The sequence below is a fragment of the Elgaria multicarinata genome, chromosome 1, assembly GCF_023053635.1.
Source record: "Elgaria multicarinata webbii isolate HBS135686 ecotype San Diego chromosome 1, rElgMul1.1.pri, whole genome shotgun sequence".
NCBI classification, from domain to species: Eukaryota; Metazoa; Chordata; class Lepidosauria; order Squamata; family Anguidae; genus Elgaria; species Elgaria multicarinata.
The window spans coordinates 158,621,607-158,647,433 of record NC_086171.1 but is presented as its reverse complement, the minus strand read 5'-3'; the positions used below and the strand labels follow the sequence as shown (position 1 = coordinate 158,647,433).

At 44.1% G+C, this 25,827-nt stretch overlaps 1 protein-coding gene across 2 annotated transcripts in view; it reads left to right on the top strand.

Annotated features, from left to right (window-relative positions):
• LOC134408431 (copine-5) overlaps positions 1–25,827 on the top strand; it is a 157,752-nt gene that overhangs the window by 20,215 nt on the left and 111,710 nt on the right. For both annotated transcript variants that reach the window (XM_063140715.1, XM_063140706.1), the window contains exons 2-3: positions 15,084–15,124; positions 17,874–17,920. In XM_063140715.1, coding sequence (XP_062996785.1) covers positions 15,084–15,124; positions 17,874–17,920 — 88 coding nt within the window. The remainder of the gene's footprint in view (positions 1–15,083; positions 15,125–17,873; positions 17,921–25,827) is intronic.

Sequence of the window (25,827 nt, the reverse complement as noted above, 5' to 3'; positions counted from 1 at the left end):
ACTGGAGTTAAACTTGTTTAACAGAAGGCAGAAATGTGGAGGGAAAGGCAAAGGAGGAGGCAAACTCTGGCTCAGGACAGAAGTAAATTTATTAAGCTCTACGCGTTTCCGACGGATTACCTCCTTCTTCAGGAGCTATAAAACAAACAAATTAACCATAAGAGTAGTATCTTGTGGACAACACCTTCATTCTTTTTAACAAAGTTTTAAGGGGCTTTTCAACATAATACTACATTTTCTTAAAAATACTTTAAAACGAATTTTAAAATAGTAATCATTAATTCCCACTTTTTATACATTGTTCCTATTTTGTTTCTCCTATCAAATTTCTTAACAGTAGTGAAAACATTCCCTTTTGTTTCACTTTCAACACAAATCATTATTCTCCCACTATCCACAAACACAAACCTAAGCCAGTACCTTCCCAAAATCCCACAAACATAACCATAAGTTGACCTGTTTAATGATCTTTTTGAATTTCCTTGTCTCCAAGAACAATAATGTTTCCTTCTTTTTTGGAGTGCTATAAACACTGGTTTTTGAGCTTTTGTAACTCATAGCAGAAAGCAAACCTTTGATGCGTCTTATGTACTACAGATGGTTCCTAATTAGACTACACTCCATTTGAGCTCAGGTGCTGATCCTGCTGTTACGATCAGCATTTCTTTTTTATGTTATCAATTGGTGTTCAAAATACATTATATTCTCTATTTTAGCCCAGACAAATCTAAGTCTTAATTAAGCCCATTTGGCCACATACTTTTTAAAGAAATAATCCAAAATAATTCTCTTTTACTTAATACTATATCATTCCTATGCACCTTTTCAATCCCTCCGCAAAAGAAGTCATTGAATTTATGCTGTTTTTCGATGAAGTGCTTGATTGTTGGAGCTCCCACCCTTTGATGTCTTAGGTTGCATAGATGCTCCCCCTATTCTGAGTTTTAAAGGTCTTGAAGTCTTACCAATGTAGATGTTATTACAGGGGCGTGAGATAGCATAAATTACTCCTGAGGAGTTACAATTTAGAAAATCAGCCCTAAGCTGTAATGTGAGTGAGGACCTTCCCTCTTCAACAAATAATAAAAACAATTAAATGCAAAATACAGGCTGTACAATTAAATGGAATTTGATAGCCGTGTAATATAGGTATTAAAAATGCAAGTTATATGTGTGCACAATCTTTATTTAGGAGTTTGTCAAACACAACACAATTAAACAACATCCAGCCAGGAGAGGAAGCCTACAAAGCAAGGGGCCAGTCAGCGGCTGCTGTTGTCCTGCCTTGGGGGTTTGCCCAGTCTGCGGAACTTTCCAAACTGCCTCCTAGCAGACTCAGGCTCCCATCTCACCCCCAGCTGCAACATCTTTTTGGGACGGGGAGCTTAAGAGGCAGGCTCCTTTGGGGGCAGGTCTACCACTAGAGGGGTCGAGGGCCTGTCCCCTTGTTTGTTTCTTTTGTTTTCTTCCCCTACTGAGTTATAATTTTGTTGTGTATTTTAAACTTTTTTTTCTTTTTAAAAAAATTCTTTTCCTATGTTTTAAAATGTATGCTTTAAACTTTGTAATACCGCCTTAAGGCCCAGTAATGGGCAAAAGGCAGGTAACTACTACTACTACTACTACTACTACTAATAATAATAATAATAATAATAACAACAACAATATAAGGTTATAATATATAAATTAGATGTAAATCACAATAAGTAATTATTCTTTGCACATTTTCTTTGGTTTTTGTAAATGTGGTGTAAACGCTTTCTTTCTTTCTTTCTTTCTTTCTTTCTTTCTTTCTTTCTTTCTTTCTTTCTTTCTGATGTGAGGCCCCTAGTAATGTGAGGGGCAGGAGGGAGGGAGATTCAGCATTCCACCATTATAAAGCCATAATTGGGGTGGGTGGGTCATTCTAACGTTCATAAAATGGAAAATGTTTCACCAATTTTGCTGAAACTTACATGTTTCAGAACAAAGTGTTGGTTTTACATAACCTGAAAATTTCATGAAGATTGGTGAAAGATTGAGGTAAGGATGGCAGTTTAAAGTACAAAAGGGGAAAAAAACCCTCTCTGAATCAAAATGACACTGAAAACATAGGGTGGCGAGAATTTGTGCTCATGAAATTCAGGGAATTGAGACCCTTACCCATCCATCCAGTGGTGGGGTCTTCTTCCTCTCTCTGTCTAGTTAGTGAAATGGCTTCTTTTTTAAAAAAAAATCCCTGTGGTTGCTTTTTCATGAATATTTCTTTGCCCCATTAGAGTGAATACAGAAGCCGGCTTCACCCATAGCGCGAAACATGCTCAGTAGCATCACTCTCCCCCTCCCTCAGCTGTGGCTTGTTTAGCTTGTACGTAAATCCGGCCCCGCACGTTATCTCCCATTACGTGGGTTTTCTGCAAATTTCTGTATGGAATGGGCTTCCATGTGTGAATTTTGTAAGGTATGGAATTGCCCTCATTATGTATTCTAGAAGTTTTACTACAAAGGTATCCCCATGTATGCTAAGTTGCCATGTAACAGCGATTGTTCTAGTCTTCTTCGCCTTACAAATAGGTCCACAGAAGTTATGTGACCACAAAAAATTGCATTCTCTCACCCACCCACATTTATCATTGTAAGTTATTTATGGCATATGAACAGTCTGAAGAGGGGGGAAAAGAAAAAAAGAACCAACTTTATCTTCTAAATTACAGAAACATTCCTCTCTGGTTGCCTGGAAGCAATAATTACTTGCCATAGACAAATGGCTGTTTATAAACCTTGTCTGGATGGTTTGTCTACCCAGTAGACCCTTGAAATGAATTGGACTTCAGTTAGACTAAGGTCAGATACATCTCACTAAGCAATACTGGCGTCAAATGGATTGACCAGCCATAGCGCTTTTTGTCAGGAGATGGTGTAGAGATGCCCAGGTTTTAGGGTGTGCCAAGACAATTACGAGTCTGAAATTGTTAAAGAAGCTAATTAGAGGCTCTAGTGTTCTTGAACAGCACAAATTGCACATTTTAGAAGGAAACCAACCCTGGTAGTTTTGTCTGCTTTTTCAGTAACCTGTACATGGAACTATGAATATAAAAAAAATGACAAGGAGAAGGGGGAAAACCCAGAGTGAATAATGAAGCAATTAAAAGGCCTAGCAAAGTAGACACCCTTTGGAAATGTGGAAAGCAACTGGAGAGAATTAAAGCAGTCTCTCTCCAGCTGTAGGTGACATGGAGCGGAAGCCTATCACAAGGTACATTGTTTATGACAAAAGCTGAAGCATTCGATGGGCTTAAGTAGGAGTTAATCCAGAAGAAGTAAGTAATTATGCAACATGTATTACAGAGATTTGAGCAGTACTGCATGGAACATAAACATGAATTATATTGGAAAAACATTTTCAGCCATGCCATCATATTGGGAAGACATTCTCATCCTTTTCAGAGTGTGAAGAGGAAGGACAAGAGAGAGGACGTTTGTGACAGGAAGTGCTGATGGTGTAGAGATGACCACGTTTTAGGGTGTGCAAAGACAGTTATGAGCCGGAGAAATTTAAGGAGCTAATTAGAGGCTCTAGCTTTCGTGAACAGCACGATAAACAGTGCAAAGCAAAGTAAAGTTGTCTTCCCTTAGCTCAGTGCTTTTCAGGAAGACATTAATAATGGAACATGATTACAGTCATATATTCAAACAGGAGATCTGAAGTCTGTATAGTCTGGTGGCTATTAACAGCAGAATCAGGATGTTCAGGCTGAGGACTCTGGAAGAATGTCTGCCTAAATTGATGTGCATCAGACTTTCCCAACCTAGTGCCTTCCAGATGTGTTGGATTGCAGCTCCCCTAATCCCAGTTAACACATCTGGAGGGCACTAAGTTGGGGAAAGTTCATGAACAGCCACACTCAACCCATGTTGAGTGGTTCAGTGGAGGCTGGTGGCTCCAATGTCAGTGGGGCAGTAAATCTGCTCTGGGTTTCATTCCTAACTAGTCAGAACTCTAATGAGCTACCCAAGGCTTGGATAGCTCATTTAGAGTTCTGAGTTTAGAGTTCTGAAGCCTGGAGCAGATTCACACTCCACTGACATTAGAGCCACCAGCCTCCACTGGAATGACTCATATTCACCACCAGCTTTTAGTACACAGCCAGTAGTTGGATATTCCCCCTATGGCCATTAGATGTTGAAGTGATCCTGAGAAAAGGCTCTGAGAATTGGAATTTATCCAAACTCAGGAAGTTTTTATGCTAGAGCTGATGTGGCATAGTGAGTAAGAGTTTGAGCTGGAAGCCCCTGGCTGAAGTCTCAGCTCAGCATTGAAGTCACTGGATGTGCAAGTCCAGTGCAAGGCACACTCAGTGTTAGCCCAACTCCCTCCCCAAAAAATCTGTCATATGGGGATAATATTAGTGGCCAAACATACAGCATTGTTATAAGGGTTGCTATGATAAATATGTGAAGTGCTTTGAGCAGTCCTGTGCACATTTACTTATGAGCAAGTCCCATTGAACTCAGTGACATTTACTCCTGAGTAAATATGCACAGGATGGGTCTGTATTAATGTATATACAATAGCATCTCCAGCCAGCCTCGTCATTGGCCATGCTGGCTGTGAATAATGGGAGTTGTAGTTTCATATATGTGGAGGGTACCAGGTTGGGGAGGGCTGATATAATAAACCCTAAACACATTGTAACAATTTATATTCCACTGAAATCAATGAAGCTTGATTTTGCATCAAGTGTTATCATGTATATTTGGAATGTAGTGATATCGAAATGACCATAAACCACAGGGGCAACTCAAAGGGAAGTTTTGCAGACTATATAAACTATTTGGCCCGTCAACATTACATGGTTTGCTAAGAGTTGCCACATTTCCTGTCCATTTAGCAACTGCATGACATGATTTCCCCATTTACATCATCTCCATACTGGGAAAGGATTCACATGCTGAATTCCTGCTTGACATACAGGTTTCTGCCAGTAAAATGATGGCAACCCTAAATACAGTGAAATACAGGCTGAGCATAAGATGGGGATTCACAGCATCAACACACCAACAGATTTCTGCTCCTCATCAGTTTACCAGGGAAATCACCAGTTCATAAGATTCTCAAAGAGAGCAATTCAGCCGTCTGTCTTCTTTTACACGTCTTCCAGAACTGCCACCCTCAAGCTTCTTTCTTTGCCCAACCCCAGACTCAACTAGCCCATTCCTTAGGGAAGGGGAGTGGAGGAACCTGGCTGAGGTAATACTCAGAACATTTCTGGGCAAGGTTTGGCCAGACCCACATTCCTTACTAAAATCCTGAATTTATTTGCACTCAGAGGCATTAGGCTAAAAGTGATCCCTAAAAGGTCATTTAGACTAACCCCAAATCCCATAACAGTATTCTGTTAATTTATGCAGGCAGCAATTATATGCACACTTGCTTTGGGGCAAGTCCCATTAAATTCAGTGAAGCTTACTTCTACTACACATGGAAAGAATTGCACCGTAAACGTATGTGGCAGCACCATAGCCTGGGTTTATTAGTGATATTGTTTAGGATGTGTGAAAGGTGCTTCCTAGTATTGTCAAGAGACATGCAAGCCTCGTCATCTACATTTTCTCCCCACAGTGACTTCAACACTATAGTTTTAAGAATTTCTTAAAGCAGACACACGTGTGTGTTATGTGTTTAACCTGTGGTCTCTAAAACCTTTTTACACGCCAAACAAATAGCTGACTTAAAGAGAAATCTATAATCACAAATTTCTAAAAACTAGGCTTTGGTACCTTTTCAGTGACCCAGATCTGTGGTCTCTAGCTGAGAAGTAAATTGACATCCTTTAGTTTGTAACTCTGCCTGTATGAGAAGCTGTCAAAAAAGCTGCTTTTATTTGAGTGCTAGAGCCACCTAGAAGAGAAAAATGGAATCTAGCCTGTGTAGCTCTAGCCTGCTTGTCACAAATGACATTTCAACTGGTGTTTGCCTTCTTCATGTTTGTGAATATAACAAAGAAGCTACTGTAATATACAACCTTCCTCTCAAAAAGGTAATCTAAGCTACAGCTGTATTGACTCCAAAGTACATTCAGGCAGGATCTACACTACTGCTTTAAAACAGTTTATAACAGTAGTGACAACTGTTGAGGCCCAGGACACACTCCATATACAGTTTTCAAAACATTTTCAAAGTGTTATATCCTGCTTGGTGTAGATCTGCCATTACAGAATGGGTCTCTTCTGTTTTCTATACTCCATTAACAGCCATTCGCAAACGAATTCCAGGCCAAAAGGCATTCTTAACATTTCGTTATAAAACCACCCAAATCCCTTTGTTTTCTTCCTAACCTGCAGGACAAGTTTCCACTGATTGGTATTAATTCATAAATGTTCTTTAGCTGGCCACCCAAGTGGACTTGGTAAATCCTGAGCACATGATGGCGGTGCCATTCACACATACTGCTAGTGGCATAAGAGCTTTCAAACCCGGAGAGGGACGATTGCATGGTTCCCTTCCACCTGGTTCTTGCCCTCAATTACTTTCAGACCTCTCATAGAATCATAGAATAGCAGAGTTGGAAGGGCCTACAAGGCCATTGAGTCCAAACCCCTGCTCAATGCAGGAATCACGTTGTCTTCCTTTATCTCCCCACTTCAATATGCTGTTAAGTCCCTGCCCACGATCTCCTCCATCTCCACCACCTTCCACTGTTGGAAGTTCTCTTGCTGCCTCAAAAGATTTTGCTCTTTCTCCTTTGCTGCCCAGTATTCTTGGACCTGTCTCCCCAAACAGCTGCACATTGCTACTTCTCTTGCTTCCCCCAAATCCCTCCTTAAAGCCCACCTTTTCTGTGCAGCCTTTGGCACCTTGTTCCCATGTCCTACTCTAAATCAGCCTGTAATTCAAACTCAGCACATGTACCCAAAAGAGTTTCCCTTCCTCCCCTCCCCTTCCTCTGTTTGTCCTGTGTTGACGTGTAGGTTATAAACTCCTCCGAGCGGAGACCTGTCGACTTATGCTAGGCACACCATTGGTGCTATTCTAAATAATGATAATTGGTTCTATCCATGTGTATTCAAGCCCTTATTGAGAGAAGACCCCATAGGTAGATGGCCTGAACATAACGAAAAAGAACAGGGCCCTTGTCTTTTAAATAAATGTACTGATGCTATCAGTGTAAGTGTTTGTGTCAAGGTTAACTGGCACAGATGTTTGATTAAACCTGTGAATCTATTAGAGGATTTAGATACAGCAGTTACTGGAATACGACTGTGCTCTGGAGTCTATCCTCTCATCTTCTCTGTAAAATCTGTACATTTACTAGCTTAAAAAAAATTGGATACTGTAAGCCTTTGTTCTATAGAACATTCTACATCCCCAACTAAATTAGACAAGGTTATTCATTATCCTCTTTTGCTGAATTGCATTTCCATCCCTCTTAACGTAGGTAAACCTCTGCCTATGTAGTTAGTAGTATGATTAGCTTTTTACATGCTAATCATACTACTACACTGTTTCCACAGTACAAACACCTAACTACACTGTATCCACAGTACAAACACATCAGTAACTGTTAATAACACTAAGCTTTAATTATCCTGTCGGGTCCTTTGGGCTACTTCACACACTTGTTATAGTGGGCATCTTCTAGGCGTAGTGGGTTACAGAGCATCCATGGGCACTCACTTGTGGCATAAGTGATATGACAAATGTTGTAGGTAGTATGTGCATGCATCTTTATCTGCATAGGGCCGGTTCACATGAGCTCCCCTCTTTTTGGATGGGCGGGTTGTGTGAATCAGGTACACTTGCACAGGTCGCATTCTGAGTTAACTGATGAATAACTTTGGGTTGAAACAATGTTCTAGTTCCTTTGGTTTCTGGCTTGGGGCTTTAAGATACACATAGCTCAGTTTTCATGTCTCCCATCACTATCCTACCCCCCTTTTTGTGCAGAGATGTCTTAGAATCCTAAGATTTTAAAAAAATAAAGTAAGGGTTTTTTTAGATCTCAAGTTGTAGTGGAAAAGTTAACAAATATGACAATGTAGCCTGAAGGCTCAAACTAAAAATACAATGTATCATGGTTTTCAAACATTATTTCTTCCTCAGCTTATTTCTTGATGTTAGCTGTAGTGATATTATGCCAGAACGCTTGCTCAACTGAGTTACTTGCAAGGGCCTCCATGGTTAGAGGGGACATGTTGTTCCTAACAGTACTGTAATAGGAATGGCCATTCTAGTTTATCAAAGGCTTTGGTGGAGATTTAATCTTATTATTTGGCTGTTTACTGAATTCCCAAATACACGACTTGTCTAGTTTTCTGTTTCCATCTGAAATGTATGGGGGTCAGCTCCTACATTATTTAATGCTTTTGAGAAGACTCATTGCAGATATTTATAACAAACAGCACTTGTGATATGAAGCACTAATTTGCTATGTGTGTTGTTTTGGTATTTGATGTTTTTGTCCCCACATTTTTATTTCTGCTTATCAACAAATATGTTTAGTTTATCAGTATCTAATCTCATGTTTCAAATATTGCCATGAATTCTTTTGTGATGTGATGTGTTGTGATGAATTCTTTCTATGCATATGTTTATTTAACCACCCTTTTAATTTGTTCTTTCTCTTTTAGACTTCTGATGTCTTCTAGCTGATTTTAACTTCATGTTAGCATTATATATTGAAAACCTTATAAAGAGTTTCACAGAACCTACTAGTCCTGATGGCTATGTGCTATCTCCAGTATCAGAGGCAGTAAGCCTATATACACACTAGTTGCTGGAGAACTTGGGTGCGAGGGTGCTGTTGCACCTGTTTTGACACCAGGTTGGCTACTGTGTGAACAGAGAGCTGGACAGGCACTGTGTGGGGGGAAGTGGATTAGATCTTTGTAGGGAGGAATACTGGTTTTAGTTGTGTACAAGAGAGGTGGGACTAGGAGCTATATTTAGTTGCAAAAAAGAGAAGTGCACAGCCTCAGGCCCATGTGGAAGCCATGCCTTATGTCCTGTAAGTCCTTTTTTTCTTTTGCAGGGGGAGGCACTTGCTCAATGAAAAGAAAAAGGCATGCTGCATATGTTCAGAGGCACTTTTATTATTGCCTCACTGGCTAGTCGAAATTATAATTAGCTACCAAATCAAGCTGCAACTTTAGACCCATGTCCACACTATTTTATCTGAAAAGTGTAATTTCCCCTTTTCATTCATTTTCCGTAACACCATATTTCCCCCCACACCAACATATGGGACAATCCTATGCATGTTTACCCAGAGTATGCCCCGCTATGATTAATGGGGTTTATTCCCAGGGAAGTGTGCAAAGGATTGTAGTCCTAATACTCAAATAAAAAGACCACATTTAAAAAGCTACTCTACCTTTCACCTGTTTTGTGTATAATACCAGATTATGGCCTGATTTATATGTTGCTTTAACATGGTACACAATCTCCTCCGCATATTGAATGAATACATGGAGAGTGCCGTGTAGGCTGTCCATGCTTCCTGCCCACCGCTGCCAAACTCCCCCAACAAACATCCATTTGACAATCACTGGGGGGAGCATGGTGGTCGCATGCAGTGTTGGCAGTGGGTGGAACTAGTCCACGAAGCTCCGCAACCTCCTCCATGCATTCATTCACCATGTGATGGGGGGTGCACCCCTATTCCCAGTCATGGTGTGTTCAATTGGGAAAGCACTGTGTGCCCCCCTTTTATTTTTTCCTCCACCTCCTGTGCACCCAATTTAATACAAGACTTCTGGGTTGTTAAACCACTTTGCTGTGTAAGCTAGTATCCTACAAACCAGGGTTGCAAAATAGTTATAGGGAATGCTCAAACCATAGTTTCTCAGTTCATGCATCACAGCAAACAGTAGTTTAATGAATCAGGTAGTCTTGTATTATGCTGAGTATGCAAGGAGAGGAGGAAAGGGGAAGAGGGAGCACCTGGGCACATGGCACATTTTATCTCCATGGTTTGTTGTATTAGGAATATGACATCAGATTCCTTCAACTTGGATCTCTCATTAGACAAGGAGCAGAAGCCTTGAGATTTAGTGTAGTGTTGTAGCTTGGATGCATGAAACCTTGGTTTTCACGCACTGTGAAAAGAGTCTGTCATCAGCCCCAAACTCTAAAACCTTGGAGGAACGAGCAAGATGCAAATATAATAAGTCCAGCTTTTCTTTGGGGAGCCTTCACTTTTTGAAAAATGACATGACTGATGCTGTTCCTGGAAAGATGCCTTCAGGCCTAGACTATCAAAAGGAATGGATAGCTATGCTGCCATATCTTTGCCACACAGTGCTGCCAATGTATATTATATTATTCTATATGAAGAGCCTAAACAATGGGTGGGTAGGCAGAACGGAGATTCTTCAATAGATGGTGGTCAGGGTCCCCTCAGTGGTGGGAGGTCTTATCGTATGTCCCTTTCTCCTGTTTCACCATGGCTGCTCCCTGCTCTCTGGACTCATAGCATCTTTGCTTCCCTTTGTGCTTTTCTACAATAGTTTTGATCCAAGTTCCCATCCCGGCAGTGTGATGCAGCTCCATGCTGGTCTGTTCACGTGCAGGGAATCTTTTGTATTTTTGGCAATGCTTGTATAACTTATCCTGCCAACAGAGTATTATTTTATTTTGGGGGTGGGGGTGGGGGTGGGGGAATCGTCATCCAAGCCCTGTCCTCCAGCAGAAAGTCACAGTTGCTCAATGCATGGAGAGACTGGAGGAGGTTTTGTTTTATCCCAGTGGGCCTTTTATCATTGCAGGAATGAGAGAGACTATGGAGGGAGGGGGAGGGGGGTGATGTATCAAGAACTCCCAGAAGAAAACCGTGCTGAGAGGAAAGCGGTATTTTATGTAGCATCAATAGGCCAACATTACTAGTTGAAGGACAAATGGTTCCCAGTTGGTTGGAATTATTATATTTCGAATTTCTGGCTGTTTGATTTCGTTATCTTTTCAGTGCCTTCCCTTCCACTCACCCTCTTCTGTTTTCAGTTCTGCATCACTTCTCATTCTGCTGCTTCGGGCTTAGCAACTTGTAAGGCAGCCCGTTCCCTGTGTACCACTCTGCCTTCTTTGGGATGAGAGGGGGGCTTGTTTTTCTCGGTGTGTTCTTCTCATGCTGAATGGGTCATTCGGGTAATTTGTGGCAGCCACCCGCACAAACGCTGCTGTCTCCACACATAACTGTCAAGCAGCAAGTGCAGCTTGTCACTGCAGGGCAGAACGTCCTGCTCAACAAAAGCGTCATTGCAGATTGGTAGTTGGAGGTCCATGGGTTCTGCATTTTGTAAACTTGCAATAAGGAGACACCGCTGTTACTGTTTATATAACCACCTCTAAAATGCAATGTTTACTGTCAATCACTCCCATCTGGAGAATGCAATAGTCTAGAGGTGCAGCTCCCACCAGCTCTAGCCAGCATATCCAATGGTGGAGGAGGATGCGTCTTGCAGTCCAAAAACAACTGGAGAGCCACATGTTCCCCATCCCTGTGTAGGAACGGGCAGGGCAGGGCACTGCTTGAGTTGGCCTAATCCCTCCTCAGAGATGTCCTTTTCTTCCAAATTTCTGTGAGGGAAAATAAGTGTAACGTCAGTACCAGCATGTGGAGAATGTGGGGCCAGCTTTCTGAAATACATTCTGGGATTTCTTGCACACAAAATAGCTGATGCAGACGTAGCCTTCTGGTGCCATCTTCTCCTTGCTTGCCTGGATCCCAGGGGAATAGAACCATGACTGACAGCTTCCCCAGAATTTTTCTGCCTCTCTGGCGTCATCGCCTATGAGAATAACAGCCCAAATAGAGGCCCCCCTGTCCTAAACACTGGGTGTCACTTCTTAAGACAGAGGGATAGACCATCCTTCTCAAGCTGCCCTTAACTCTTTATGACGAGTCCCTCAGTAATTCACTCTCTGTAGTTTCCTGTGCATTGCTCTGCAGCCTTCAGTTCTCCATGCATGAACATAGTCAGGGTATGTGCTGACCAGACCCATAGTCAGGGTCTGTGATATAATCCCACCAGCACACCTTATCTACTCACCTGCACCATCCACACAGGGGGAATGCAAGTCTTTCTTCTGTCTCCTCCACATCATTGTGCTGACTCGGAGCAGCTTTCTCCCCTGCCCAAATGGAACAGCCTGACCTGCTCCAATGCATGAAGTTCAGCCTGTCTCTAAAGCAATGAATTATTATTTCCTGGAATGAGTGTGCCAATGAGTCGAAACAAAGCTCCCTCTGCACTCAGCCTGTATATCTCCTTACATTTAATTGGCGCTCTTGCATGCTCTGCAGATAAGCTATTGAAAGAAACATTCACAGGAGTCCTGGCTCTGAAGCTGGAATGCTATTAAGGCCTTTCTAATCCCTCATTATCTCTGCTATTCATTGCTGACACTCTCAGCCATTAGGCCCCAATCCAGTTCATCCAAGTCAGCAAATGATCCCACTGACTTGTATGGTAACATCTTTATTGTAGCTTCCCCCCACCCCCACTGCATCCAGCAGCGCAAGTCCTGGACAGCTCTCAGAAATTTTTTACCATGAGGATTTGGATTGACCAAATAGGCAAATAAGTGGGGACTGGTCTTGGAGGAACAGGACCTGTAGATTTTCAAAATACATTGCATATAGCTGTAAAGTCTCCTGAGTATAGTGAAATTCATGGCAGACTTTAGGAAAGATCATAGAACGCACCAACATGCCTACCTGTATCTCTCCACCTGGCATGGAACAGACATTCTGTCTAAGTGTAAAGGCTCAGGTCTTACATTATTTTTGCACCTTTTTTTCCTGTTATTTTCCCTGTTCACTTCACAAGGTTGCATCTATAGGCAGGGCATTTTCCAGAGGTGATCCTGAATGTGCATTCAGTGTGACCCACTTCGTGCTCAACATCTACACCAAGAACCACCAACTCTGACTTCACCTGCAGTGCAGAGGTGGAGGTGTTCACACACATGCCAGCATGGAAAACACTGTTTGCATGAGGCAGGGATGGCGAACCTTAAGCCTGGGGCCCAAATCCAGCTGTTGTGTTTCTCTGGATGGCCCAACCCTCCTTTCCCCAGCTATTGATTGTTTGGTGGCTTCCAGGCTTTTGTACAGTTTCCACCCATTCTAAAAGATTGGGGTGCCCCTGAAATGGCAGTTCGTAAGAGTTTTAAGCTGTAATATACTGTTATTGTTTGTACATTTGCCCCACACTTTTGACCCTGCCCATCACTACTATTCAGCTCTTGATAGCATCTCCAAAATGGAATTCCGCCCATGGGCTGAAAGAAATTTCCTACCCCTGGCATAGGGGAAGAAGTGATTTCAGTGTGGAGCTCCCCTATGCTACATCATTCCTGCTCCTAGATAGATCATTCCTGTACACACACACAAACATTTTACAAAAATGTACAGATTTATAAAATGAAGCCAGCATAACATGAAATGGTTGCTTGCATTGTCTAGATTCCAGAATATTATCTACAGGCCAATATTCAGTTTCTTGGTGCCATCAACCACCAGTTCTCCCTAGTTTCCCTTGATCAGGGGTGGGGAACATGTGGTCTCCAGATGTTGTTGGATTCTAACTCCCATCATCCTTGACCATTAGCCATGCAGGCTATGGTTGATGGATTTGGAGTCCAACAACATCTGGGGGACCACAGGTTCTCCAGCCCTGCTTTAGATTGGGTCCCTTAATCTCTTTGGGTGGAATGGGTGGGTTGTGTTTAATGGGGAAGATAGTTGATCTAAATAAATCTATATCTGGAAGGTCAAGATGTTGGAATGTTTATATTAAGTATAAATGTTTAATAGATTTCCATAAGCCTGGGGCACAACTCCTTGCACTCGTGCTTTTAGAGCATAAAAGCTGTAGTAGGAGAGCAAGCGTAACACCTCTATGGATGTGCCTTTAGACCCAGCTCATGTTACAAAGCAACCCTTTTTAAAAAGATGCATGTTTCAATGACATTCGTTGAAGCCCCTCCAGACCCATTCCTTTATATTTCCACTGATACAACTGACATCAGCATCCTGACTATATGGCTGATCCTTTTTATATCAGGTGATAATCTGGACCATTTCCTGCATTGAAAGACTGTGTGTTTCTGATTAAAGGAAGCATGTGCCTTAGGCCACGTTGATTCTGAATATGGTTGGTTTCTGTCAGGAACCACCTGGGCTAGAAGCAGGCCCCCTCTGCTGATGTGTGCAACTGCTCTGTGCGCTGAGCCACAGAACTATGGGCTGGAGAAATTCCCTGGGCAGTGAAGCACTCTTAGGCTTTGGACTAGCGCATCTTAGATGCCCATTGGGCTCTCCTAGAGCAGCCTTCCTCAACCTGGGGCGCTCCAGATGTGTTGGACTGCATCTCCCAGAATGCCCCAGCCAGCTGCAGCTGCCCCACCCAGTTGCAGTCCAACACATCTGGAGCGCCCCAGGTTGAGGAAGGCTGTCCTAGAGAGAAAAGCTTCTTGGTTTGCCTGATCAACAGGGTCTTTCTGGCTGTGATGTGTTTCTATAAGTTCCTTGGCTTGGTTCCTCAGTTCCGACTCCTGACTCACCTCTGGCAGCTGCCAACAAGCTCAGCCATAATTACGTCACTTTAGGAAACAAGTTCAGCATATGTAGGGAGATCATATGGAAAGGAGGACAGGACTCCTGTATCTTTCACAGTTGCATAGAAAAGGGAATTTCAGCAGGTGTTATTTGTATATATGGGGAACCTGGTAAAATTTCCTCTTCATCACAACAGTTAAAGCTGCAGGAGCCCTGCTCACTTCAGTATCTGGTCAAGAGGGCAGGGCTTCTGCAGCTTTAGCTGTTGTGATGAAAAGGGAGTTTCACCAGGTGTTGCATCCATACAAATGACACCTGCTGAAATTCCCTTATCCATATAAGTGTTAAAGATACAGGAGCTCAGTCCACCTTTCTGTATGGTCACCCTAGCGTGTGTGTGTGTGTGCGCTCGCGTGTGTTGAAGAACCAGGTCAGAATCTCTGCAAGCTCAAATGGGAGTGCTTTGACCAGTTCTGTTTCTGTATTGAAAACTGAACCAACTAAGCTATTGTGTAATCCTTGCTCCTTTTCCCTTTATTTCAGAAATCTTCTGGATAAGGATACATTCTCCAAGTCGGACCCATGTATGTAAATATTGCATATAGCTTCACTCTTTTTCATGTTGCGTTTTGGTTACAGGATTTTTGTGCTTAGCTCACAAGTATTTTTGAAGAATATAAAACTTTTTAGTTCTGAATCCACAGACCCTTGGAGTTCAACACTTCAAATGTACATTACAACCTTTGGGCATGAGGAAGCCAAAGTTAAGCACCTTTAAGGCCCATTATTTATATGAGAGCAAAACACATGCTTCTGTTGACATCAGTGGGACTCGAACACTGCTTGATTGTGCTCTGGGCTTATGACTCCTGGCTGGAAACAGTTACTTTAAAGAACAGCAGATTGTGCCAACTTGGCTGAGCAATGAAGTCTTTCTGGCTCTGAACTTCCTCGGTGGAAGCACTAGTATGAATAACCCCTCTCCAACATCCCCTTATTAAAAGTGCCCTGCTGGACCAGAGATCTGTGTACATATCTGAGTACACACAGACGTCTTGAGCATGTGGCAGATCCTTATTCTTCTTGATTGAGGGACCCCGTTTGATTGTGCAATACAACGCATGGAGCGGTTGAGTCCCTCCTTTGCACAGAACGGGAATGCCTTCATTGCCCTGGCAGAGAACTTCATGCATGAATTGCAATGTCCATGCTCAGAACAGATTTCTGGATTGGGATTGGACTATCAAATGCTCCTGAGGAAGATGATATTCCTGGGACATTTGCATGTATGGGCACATATCTCCAAGCCCCATCTTTTTGATTGAGTAATTGCATTTGCCGTCTTCTCCCTGGGTCTTTGTGGTATCCCATATAGCAGCCTTCCCCAACCTGGTGACCTCCAGCTGCATTGGACTACAACTCCCAGCATGCCCCAGCTAGCCAAGAGGAAGTTATCCAAAGGATTGGAAGTTGTCCAAGGTTTGCAGAAATACAAAACAAAACAAAATCTTTGGTGTGGGGGGGGAACAAAGGGGATGGTGGAGGAAACCCAAACAGTCCAGTGAGGAGAGAGAATGCATTGTGGCCATAGAATGCTGATGGGTTGTTAGGAGGGGGGGGGGAGAGGATGGAATGGACTGTCTTGGAAAATGGCTGGCTGGCTAGACTCCACATTTTGTTGCAGGAGGACCTACTTAGAGAATGCCCTTTCCTTTGATATGCCCTGGGAATGTACACAGCATCCTTAGATCCTTACGTAGATGAAGCGGGACAGACAGCAGAGCCCAGGAAAAGATTAGTGGGGCAGTATTTGCTCTCTGCCAGTTTACCAGTGTGTTGGCAGCAGCTCTTCATTAAAACCTCATTAATCTTCTTTACATCCCTCATGCGCTTTAGTAATGGGGCACATTTGAAAGGGAGCCAAATACATTAACGAAGGTATCTTGATTGGCTAATTTAAACAGTCACCCATATGATCTTGTTTTGATTTCTGTGGTTTCTTTGCTAAATCATGAGAGACGAACCTAAATGCATTTGCTGGAATAGGATGTTGAGGCCGCTCCCTGCTGGGCCTCTTTAAAAAATGGAAAGGAAAAGGAAAGAGAAATGTTTTCCAGGAGGCTTTGGGCTTGTTCCATAGAAGGCAGCTTGCGCCTGTCAATATGAAAAGCAAGGGTATAACTTTCGAGCACTTACCTGTGGCCACCTCCCTGCTTCTCATCCTCATTGCACTATTCTACATAAGGAAAAAGAAGGACGTCTGTCCAGAATAGGAACATTTCTCCTGCCTGGACTGGATTTGCAGGAGCAGGATAAAGCTAGTTCTTTATACATTCTGACAGTAGATTGAAGCTGGAATCCTATGCACACAGACTTGAGAGCAAGCCCCATTATTATATATTATATATGATATGCTATATTGAACATAGCGGGTCTTCTCTGCCAGGGCAACGGAGTAAACATGTATAGGATTGCACTGTAAGGCTGCCATCTTTTGCACACATACGTGGGAGTAAGCTGATTGGTGGGAGATTCAAGACAGATAATGAGGAAGGACTTCTTTACACAGCACATAAACTATGTAATTTGTTACTTACTACAAAGTGTAGTGATGGCCACCAATTTGGATGGCTTTAAAGGGGAATTGGACAAATTCCTGGAAGAGAAGGCTCTCAATGGCTACTAGTCCTGAGGGCTATATGCTACCTTCAGTATCAGAGGCCATGTGTCTATGTACACTAGTTTTGGGGGGACATGGGTGGGAAGATGCTGTTGCACTCATGTCCTGCTTGTGGATTTTCCATGGGCAGCTCGTTGACCACTGTATGAACAGAATGCTGGTCTAGATGGACCCTTGGTCTGACCCAGCATGGCTTTTCTTATGCTCTTATGTACTTATGGACCCTATCAAATAGTATGTTCTGAAGCTTGGTGAGGCATAATCTTCATCTTTCAGAAGCTTCCATTTCAGTTTTCCACTGCTATCTCAACCACTGTGTTTTTGTTTTTTTGACTGTGAGTACTTTGGGGGCAAGATGCTGTCCACAGTGTAGGAAAATGGAGAGAGATGTATCAGTGCTATTTTTGAACACAAAGTCATAAACAAAATCAACATGGAGGAAAGGATAACAGACCATGGCTTTCCAATTTTCTGGAATCTACTCCCAGCCCCAAATCACTACAGGAAAATCAGGCTTCAATGAGTTTGCTGCATTTCTGTTCTTGTAGAAGCCTGTGATGTCTGGCTAATGTAGACTGTGCAATATAATACCACATCTAAACTCTTTCCCCCGTGCCAATGTCTGATTTGACTTGTGATTTTTCCCTTTGCAGTATGCGTGCTGTATACTCAGGGTATAGAGACCAAGCAATGGAGAGAGGTATGTAATCTCCAATTATTTTCATTATTGATGGAAAAGTTTTAGTCTTAGGAAAATGGTGGTCAAACCACCTGGATTTTATTCTGCCTCTGATAGCTTGGGAAATGTTTACAAATCACTTCCCTGCTTTGCACCACAGTCTTCCCACCTTTATAACAAAGAATATGATTCATCTTCTGAAAAGCAGGGTAGATGGGACAATGGTCTGGTGGAAATCCAGCTGGTTAATGTTTGTTTTTATGCCTTGTTCATACACTTATCTAAGAGTTAGCTCCTGCACCAACGGTATGTATGAATGCTTTACACAACTTGTTCCTATGCTCAATGTATGTCCATTAGGGGAGATGGAATCCCTTGCACTCGCAGAGCACAATACTGGCACAGTAGTAGACTTACGCTCAGTACTGGCTCCAGTTTTTTGAGGGCCCTTGGACAGGAACCCCTCAGTGGACCCCTTCCTCAGTGACTCTACCTTCTCACTGCCATTGTCTCCAGCTGCTATTGCTCCTTATTCTCTTTCTCCTTGTTGCTATCACTTGCTTGCTTGAAAGGCAGAATGCCAGTGACCAGCAGGCAGTGGCATCTGTAGCTGACTCTTCTCACCACCTCCACCGCCTGGGTCAGAGCAGGAAGCAAGTGAACAAGCAGGTTGCAAAGATGAAGAAGAGGAGCAACTCCTGGGTTTTTTCTCAGTGTGCCCCTGGGTGTGGGCCCTCTGCAGTTGCGCGACCATGCCTACCTTTGAGATCCAGCCCTCCTTACACTGGTGAAAGGCTAGCACTTAATGCTGATGGGGCCCTGCCAATGTGAGGGTGGAACAGGGTGGAACTGGGGCCACAATGCAGGAGATGTGGAAGATAAAGCCAAACTAGACATGACACCAGCACGGGAGTTTAAACACAGAACAACTCTAGTCATGTAGAAAGAGGTGTAGAGGGATCTGAATTTAAAAGCAAAAGGGTTGTGTATATGAGGAAAGCCAAACCGTTTTCCCTCCTATGGCTTACTTTCCTGTGACTCCTCTCTGCAAGGGCTGTTCTCTCTCAGCCAGGTCCAGTTCTGGTACTAGAGCTTTAAAGGGGCCGTGGTTCAGTGGTAGAGCACCTGCCCCGCATGCAGGAGGCCTGGGTTCAATCACTGGCATCTCTAGGTAGGGCTGGAAAAATTCTAGCCTGGAACTTTGGAGAGCTACTGCCAGTCAGTGTCGACTATACTGGGCTAGATGGACCAATGGTCTGATTCAGTATAAGGCAGCTTCCTATGTTCCTAGAAAAATACATGGAGAGAGGGGCTGCAGAGAGGTGAGCCTTGGGTAAGCGGAAGGGTTCCACCCTCCTCACCCACATACCCCTGTTGCTTTAGAAATTACAACCTCTCCTTCCCTTTTTCTCCGTGGATTAGTTGGAATCCTGTGCTTCATTTAAGTGGCAATATTGTAACGTTAAGTGGAGGGATTGTGCAGGGGATTGACTGCAAGATATGCGGGGGAAATAATCAGCAGATGCTAAGAAATCAGCCAAATGAGCATTGGGAAGATGTGGCTGAATGGAGGACAATGAGATCTGGGCAAATGAAAGGCATCCCAGAGCATGGTTGTGTCAGATAATTGCTTGAGTGAGGCTATTGATCCCTGGGTCATAGAGGCCAAGCTTGTGGCTGCAGATCTCAGCTGCTCTCCTGTGCCTGATGGTGGCCTCTTGTAGGGGAGGTGCTGTGGGCTCTCTCTGTCACACTGGTTGTGTATTGTCTGTGCGAGGGGGAGTGGATTGACTAGAGTGATCTCATTATGGCATTGTGGTCATTGCCAAGCATTGATTGGTTCCTTCTGACTAATATGGAGGTATCATTGATGCACACGGTCACGATTGGTGTATAGAGGTGGAGTAGCTATTGCGATGTTGTCTTTGCTGCTGTGAGTGCACAGAATTGCAGCTACATTATGTTGGCATTAGCCCCAATGTTGTAGTTGCAGCCACCCATATAGCAGGGCACTTTTCTTGCCTTTATGGTTGTAAAGATGCTCAAACAACTGTCCTCCCCTCCCTCTCATCCATCCCAGTTAGCCCTCCAAGAGAGCATGCACTGCAGTGAGCTGGCCATTACCCACAATGTGAAAGGATGCAGGTTGTTGTCTTTATCCCTGGAGAGGAGAGAAGAGGGATAGCTGGATATATAGAATGGCAAGATACTTTGGCCTCAGGCTCACAGTAATGGCTGGCATTGTGCATTGTAGCTATGCTTCCTTGTGTGTATGCAGCCAAGGGGCAGCCAGAGATGGAGAGGGAGAAAGGAAGTTATCAGGTCCCCTCCTTCACATGTGCCCACAGAATGGTATATGTGTGATTGTGCCCTAACGTTGTACAGTGCTGATTAAAAAAAACCCACCCACCCGCCCTAATTATTCATAATCTGAGGCATTCATTTCCCCTTCAGTTACCTTTGATCATAGCAACTTTCATTACAGAGAAGCTTGCAATAAATTACCCAAGTTTAAGCTTAATTACATTTTCAGATTTTGATTTACACGGATGATTCAGAAATATATTTATGTTTATCAAATAAGTAGGTAAACTCAATATCGACGTACAGCTTAATTGTTGACTATTGGATGAACTCATATTTTTTGCTTTGTCTTCCATTTTATTTTTTAGGGAGTTATACCAGACAGTGCAGTCTCTATGATAGAAGCCAAAGCCAGAGAGATTAAATCAATGAACAATAATGCGACACTCTTACAGTCAGTGTCAGCGCAAGTTCTCCCACCACCTAAGGCAGGAGAGCACACGGGCCACTGCTACCTGCCATTACCACCTGCTTCCCCCACCCACCCTGCCTGACTCCCACCTTTCCATCCGCCTGCCACGTCTCCTTCCCTTCTTCCATTTCCACCTCCCCCCCCTGCCACCTTACCCTGCTGCTGCAACCCACTCCAAGGTGGCCTGGCACTCTGAAGAGCCGCATCAGCCAAAAAAGCAGCTGGCATGGCTCTTCAGAAAGGTGGCCAGCCCAAATGCCTGACTCTGAAGGGCCCTTCCTCAGAATCAAGCATTCTGGGAAGAGGGGTGTCATTGGTGATTGTCTGTACCACTTTTCTGGCCAATGCAGCTCTTCAGAGAGCTCAGCTACATGCTGTTCATTCTGAGAGGATCCACAGAGTGTGTGGTGGCAACCAAGTGGGTAGGTAGGCTGGGCTGGGCTGGAGATTCAACAGTGGTGGCAATGGCAAGACTCCGGGCGGGGTGGGGGAGCACGCAGTTTGCTGTTCCTCCCACTCTGCCAATGGAGGCAGGGAATTCACCCCATCTCGTGAGAGGGCCGGCCCTATTAACAGTGATAAAGAGATACAGGGGAAGTAGAGCTGAGAAGAAATGTTTTGGGAGAGGTTTTTCTCTTGAAAAATATAAGGGTTGTGTGCGGACGAAAAACTAAATGTTTTTATGGGGTGGGCAGGCAAAATGTTGTGAAAAGAGCAACAGCTGCTTTCACACACACACACCCTTCTTAAATGAATTGCCCTGCTGCTACTGCAGTTGGCCACCATATTCCCCCACAGTGCCTCACTTGTATCAATGCTACATCATGATGTGGCATCACTCCAGAGGCATTGAGGGGTGAAGAGGATGGTGCCCCTCCTCTGGTCTGATTGCCTGCAGAGCTATGCTACATCATGGCCTAACCACTTATCTTAATCTGGGGCATGCTGGGAGTTGTAGGACTTTTCTGTCTAGGCATGCATTGGCTTGGCCCCAAAATTAGGTTAAAAGGGGGGAAGGGAAGATGCTGTTGCTGCTTCCCAGATTGCAAAAAGTCCTAGAAATTCTTCTTCTCCCCACCATTTACCCTACAAAACAATCTATGTGCTTCCCCACTTTCACAACCAGAGAATGTGCCACAAACCACTCCATGGAAGTCCAAATACTCATGCAATGTCGCTGCTTTGATGAGACACCCAACACTGGGAAATGTTCATTCTAGACTGACACTGTCTCTAGAACTTGACACACTGCAGTTGTACCACTGGAATTGTCAAGACTAGCGCTCTTCTTTTCTTTTCCTTTCTTTTCTAAACACTTCTTGGCAGAAAACTAAATAAATAAATGGCTTTCTCCCCAGGAAATTGCCAACTCTGCTCCCTGGTATCATTGTCTCTCCACAATATTTTTCTTCATCCTCAATGCAGTATTTGTGGCAAGTGGGGTGATGGTAGTTCTGCTCATTATGTCATGAACATAGATGATGTATAAATAGACATATGTACCTGGAAGTCTTTCTCTGGTTGTTTTTCGGTGTATATGTGATACTGAGGTTCTGAGGTTAAAAAAGACCAAATTTACAGATGTAGCTAAACATACATGTTCTCTTTGTAAGTCCAGGGCTCTGTGCATCCGTATGGCTTATGTGTGTGGATGTAAAGGGAGGGGGTACATCTGTAGGTACGGTGCATAGACAGCGGGGGCATCTTGCTGGCGACCACCAAATGGCACTTACCTTCTCTATAATGCTCTGAAAAGACTGAAAAAGAGTAACAGGCAAGTGTCAGGCTTTGCCTGAGGACCGGCATTCTGGGGTTGCTTCTGGGGGCCAATGCTCATAAATCATCGCGTTAATAAAAGCCGTGGAGCAGTAGCACATTCCTATACAGCCAATGCCTGAAGTCAATGCCTGTTGCTGCAGGCCAACAGTGGCACAGGGTGGAGGGACAGATATGGTGCCAACATGCAGACGTTGTTTCTTGGAAAGGAAGCCACGATTCTTGGCAGGAGGGTTCCAGCAATTAGCTACAGGCAGCCAAGTACTAATTGAATACACACAGGGACACATACAAATATTTAAATATGAACAAAAGGAAAAGCACACATCCAAGAATGAGTCTAAACATAATATGCTCAGGACTGTATGGTTCAGGCAGTAAAGGCTCCTATCCTAAGCTTATTTGAATCCTGGCACAGTGGGCTCAGGGCAGTGGAAGCTGGTGGCTCCGTTTTCGATGGGGCTGTGATTCCATTCTGAATTTTAGTCAAAACCAGCCATAACTCTAAAGAGACTCAGCATCTTGGATAGCTCCTTTAGGGTTCTGGCTGGTTCAGACTGAAACCCTAAATGGAATCAAAGCCCCACCAAAACCAGAGCCACTAGCCTCCACTGCCTCCAGGCAAACATCAACACAGTTATCATACATGGACATACATTTCTGCACATCTATATGCATATAGTAAGACCCTTGGTGCAAAAACGATGCATGCCTAAAAAATATCTTTCCATATCCAGCCATGGAACGCCATTCTGTCAGTCTGTATTAACAATACAGGCAAATCCTCATTTGTTTGTAACCTCACAGGTCCTAGTTATGTCAGGCTGGAGAACAAGGGACACGATGCGTTCTTCTCATAATATTTGCTGGCTGAGCTGTCAGACCTTTTGCTGCTGTTGTCGGAAGAACTCAGTGGTGATGATTAGCATCTCATAGCTGGGTTTGCGCCTGCTTCATTGGAGGTCAGCTGGCCTCAAGGCAGGGCAGCTACACGTCATTGCTGCTGAGCCTTTGATGTGCGCAGGAAGGTTTGTGCGGAGATTCTGGGGAGAGGTGCTACAGAGAGGACATCAGCCCCTCTGGATTGGAATCAATACATTCCAATTCACATTTTCCAAAATTCCATTCCTCAACTTGTCAGTCACCAAGCCTAATTTCCCCTTTCCCCTCCCCCCAGAAACACAACATCTGGGCTTGTTTGTGTTTATGTGTGTTCCCCCCCCCCTTGGCCCATTCTCTGGCACTATGCTGCATAAAAAGAAAAAAAATGTGAGCACAGTATGTCTACAGAAAACAACAGTATGATCATGATAACATCTGAAAGTGCATAATGCAAATCAGTGTGACATCAATGAACGGATAAAGGAAAGATTTTTTAAACTGGTTTGATTGATTCTGCCGAAAGCAACATAAAATTCAAGCCCTTTTGATTTGATCCATGAGAAAAAGAGCCCTGGCAGTGGAAAAGAAAAAAGAAGAAGAAGAAAAGAAATTGTTTCTCTCTGAATGATAACATTTCATTTCCCCCTCTGGTTTACTTGAATCGGGAGGATTTTTTACTCTGGACATCAGTGTCTCTAGTCTGTCCTATGTAGTTGTTATTTGTGGCATATTGCTGTGTCATTATAGTACCAGTACATGAAGCTTTCATTCTACAAGCACACAGATAGATGTAACCGGCTATGGCTGGAAGTGTCTTCCCTTCCCCACATCCAGTGTTTCCATTACATGGGGTGTGTAGCCCCACTAGGGCTGGTCTTAGAATCATAGAATAGTAGAGTTGGAAGACGCCTATAAGGCCATTGAGTCCAACCCCCTGCTCAATGCAGGAATCCACCTCAAAGCATACCTGACAGATGGCTGTCCAGCTACCTCTTGAATGCCTCTAGTGTGGGAGAGCCCACAACCTCCCTTGGTAACTGGTTCCATTGTCGTACTGATGAAGGGTTTGCCCCGGTGTGGATTCAGAGTGGCGGCAGGTCATCTACATGATGCAGCCACCATTGTGAAGCCATCCAGGGGCAAACCCTGGAAACTCCGCTGAAAAAAAGTTGGTCACTTACCCCAACTTTTTCCTTTCAGTAAGGCTCAGACACACATTTGCTGTCTGTCACCTTGCTTCGGAGCTGCTTCCGAAGCATGTCTGAGCAGATGGCAAACCCTGATTGGTCGCCATCTGCCCAGACGGGGGAGGGCCAGAGAGCTGAATGGCCGCTGCGCTTCTCTGGCACAGGGAGAAGCCAAAACAAAAGTTTTAAAAAAGAAATGAAGAGGGATGTCAGGAGGCACGTGCACCCCCATGCCTCCTCCAAAGCAAAATAAAAATAAAAATGGGGATGCCAGGAGGCGTGGGCAACCCATGTGCAGGCACTCCTCCTCGCGTGTGAACCCTTGCACTCATGCTCGTTCGCATGTGGGTGACGCGAAGGAGCACAAATGCGGGGGCTTGGGGGCTCACGGCGCTGATGCGCCACCATCAAGATGATCCCTTGGACTGCCTCCTTAGCTGCTACATTTAGAAGGCTGGTGTAGGTGGCAGGCAGTGGTGGAAAAGAGGGCATGGCTGCCACCAGCATGTGCTGAGCTCAGGGCAGACAGACGGTTACAGCATGCTATGGCAAATGGGAAGTTGAGTCGCACTGAGGGCAGCCATGTGGTGGTGGCAGTCAGATCAGCCCCTTCAGCTAGGGCTTTAGTAACCTGCCGCTCTCCAGTTCTAATTGATTAAAGTCCCATCATCCCCAGCCAGCATGGTCATTGATGGGAGTTGTAGTCCAACCCATCTGGAAGGCACTAGGTTGAATTTGGCTGCCCTATATATTAATAGCCCCAAAGGAATCAGTCAGTTAGCTGCTGCCTAGACGACAGGGCAAACTGTGGTCAGCTAGAAGCAGAAGCTTCTGAACTCCTGTCAGTTGCATGGGAGGAATGGGAAGAAGCACGGGAGCCCTCGCCTCCCAGCAGCTTGTTCCTGCTTGTGCATGTCATACTAATCCCTGGCCGGGGTGGCTGGGGATGATGGGAGCTGTATTCCAACACATCTGGAGGTCACCAGGTTTGGAAAGAAGTCTGATCATTCAGGCATTACAGCATTAAGTTGTGTTATTCGTTTCCCCGGAGCAGTTCCTTTCCATCTTCCTTCACAGGAGTGAAAGAAGGGAAGAGCACCGGTTAGTTGTCTGTAAGTTGAAGCTGTAGCAGCACACCAGAGTAGTTTAGCCTTTGGCCTACTGGAATACAGGTCTGAGTTCTAGTCTCTGCTGTTATGAGGATACTCCATTGAGTCATTAGTTTCACAAGGGACTCCCAACTTGCCATCCTAAAAGGAGAACCTTTGATGGAAATAGATGGGATCATTCATATTGCTCTTCTAGCA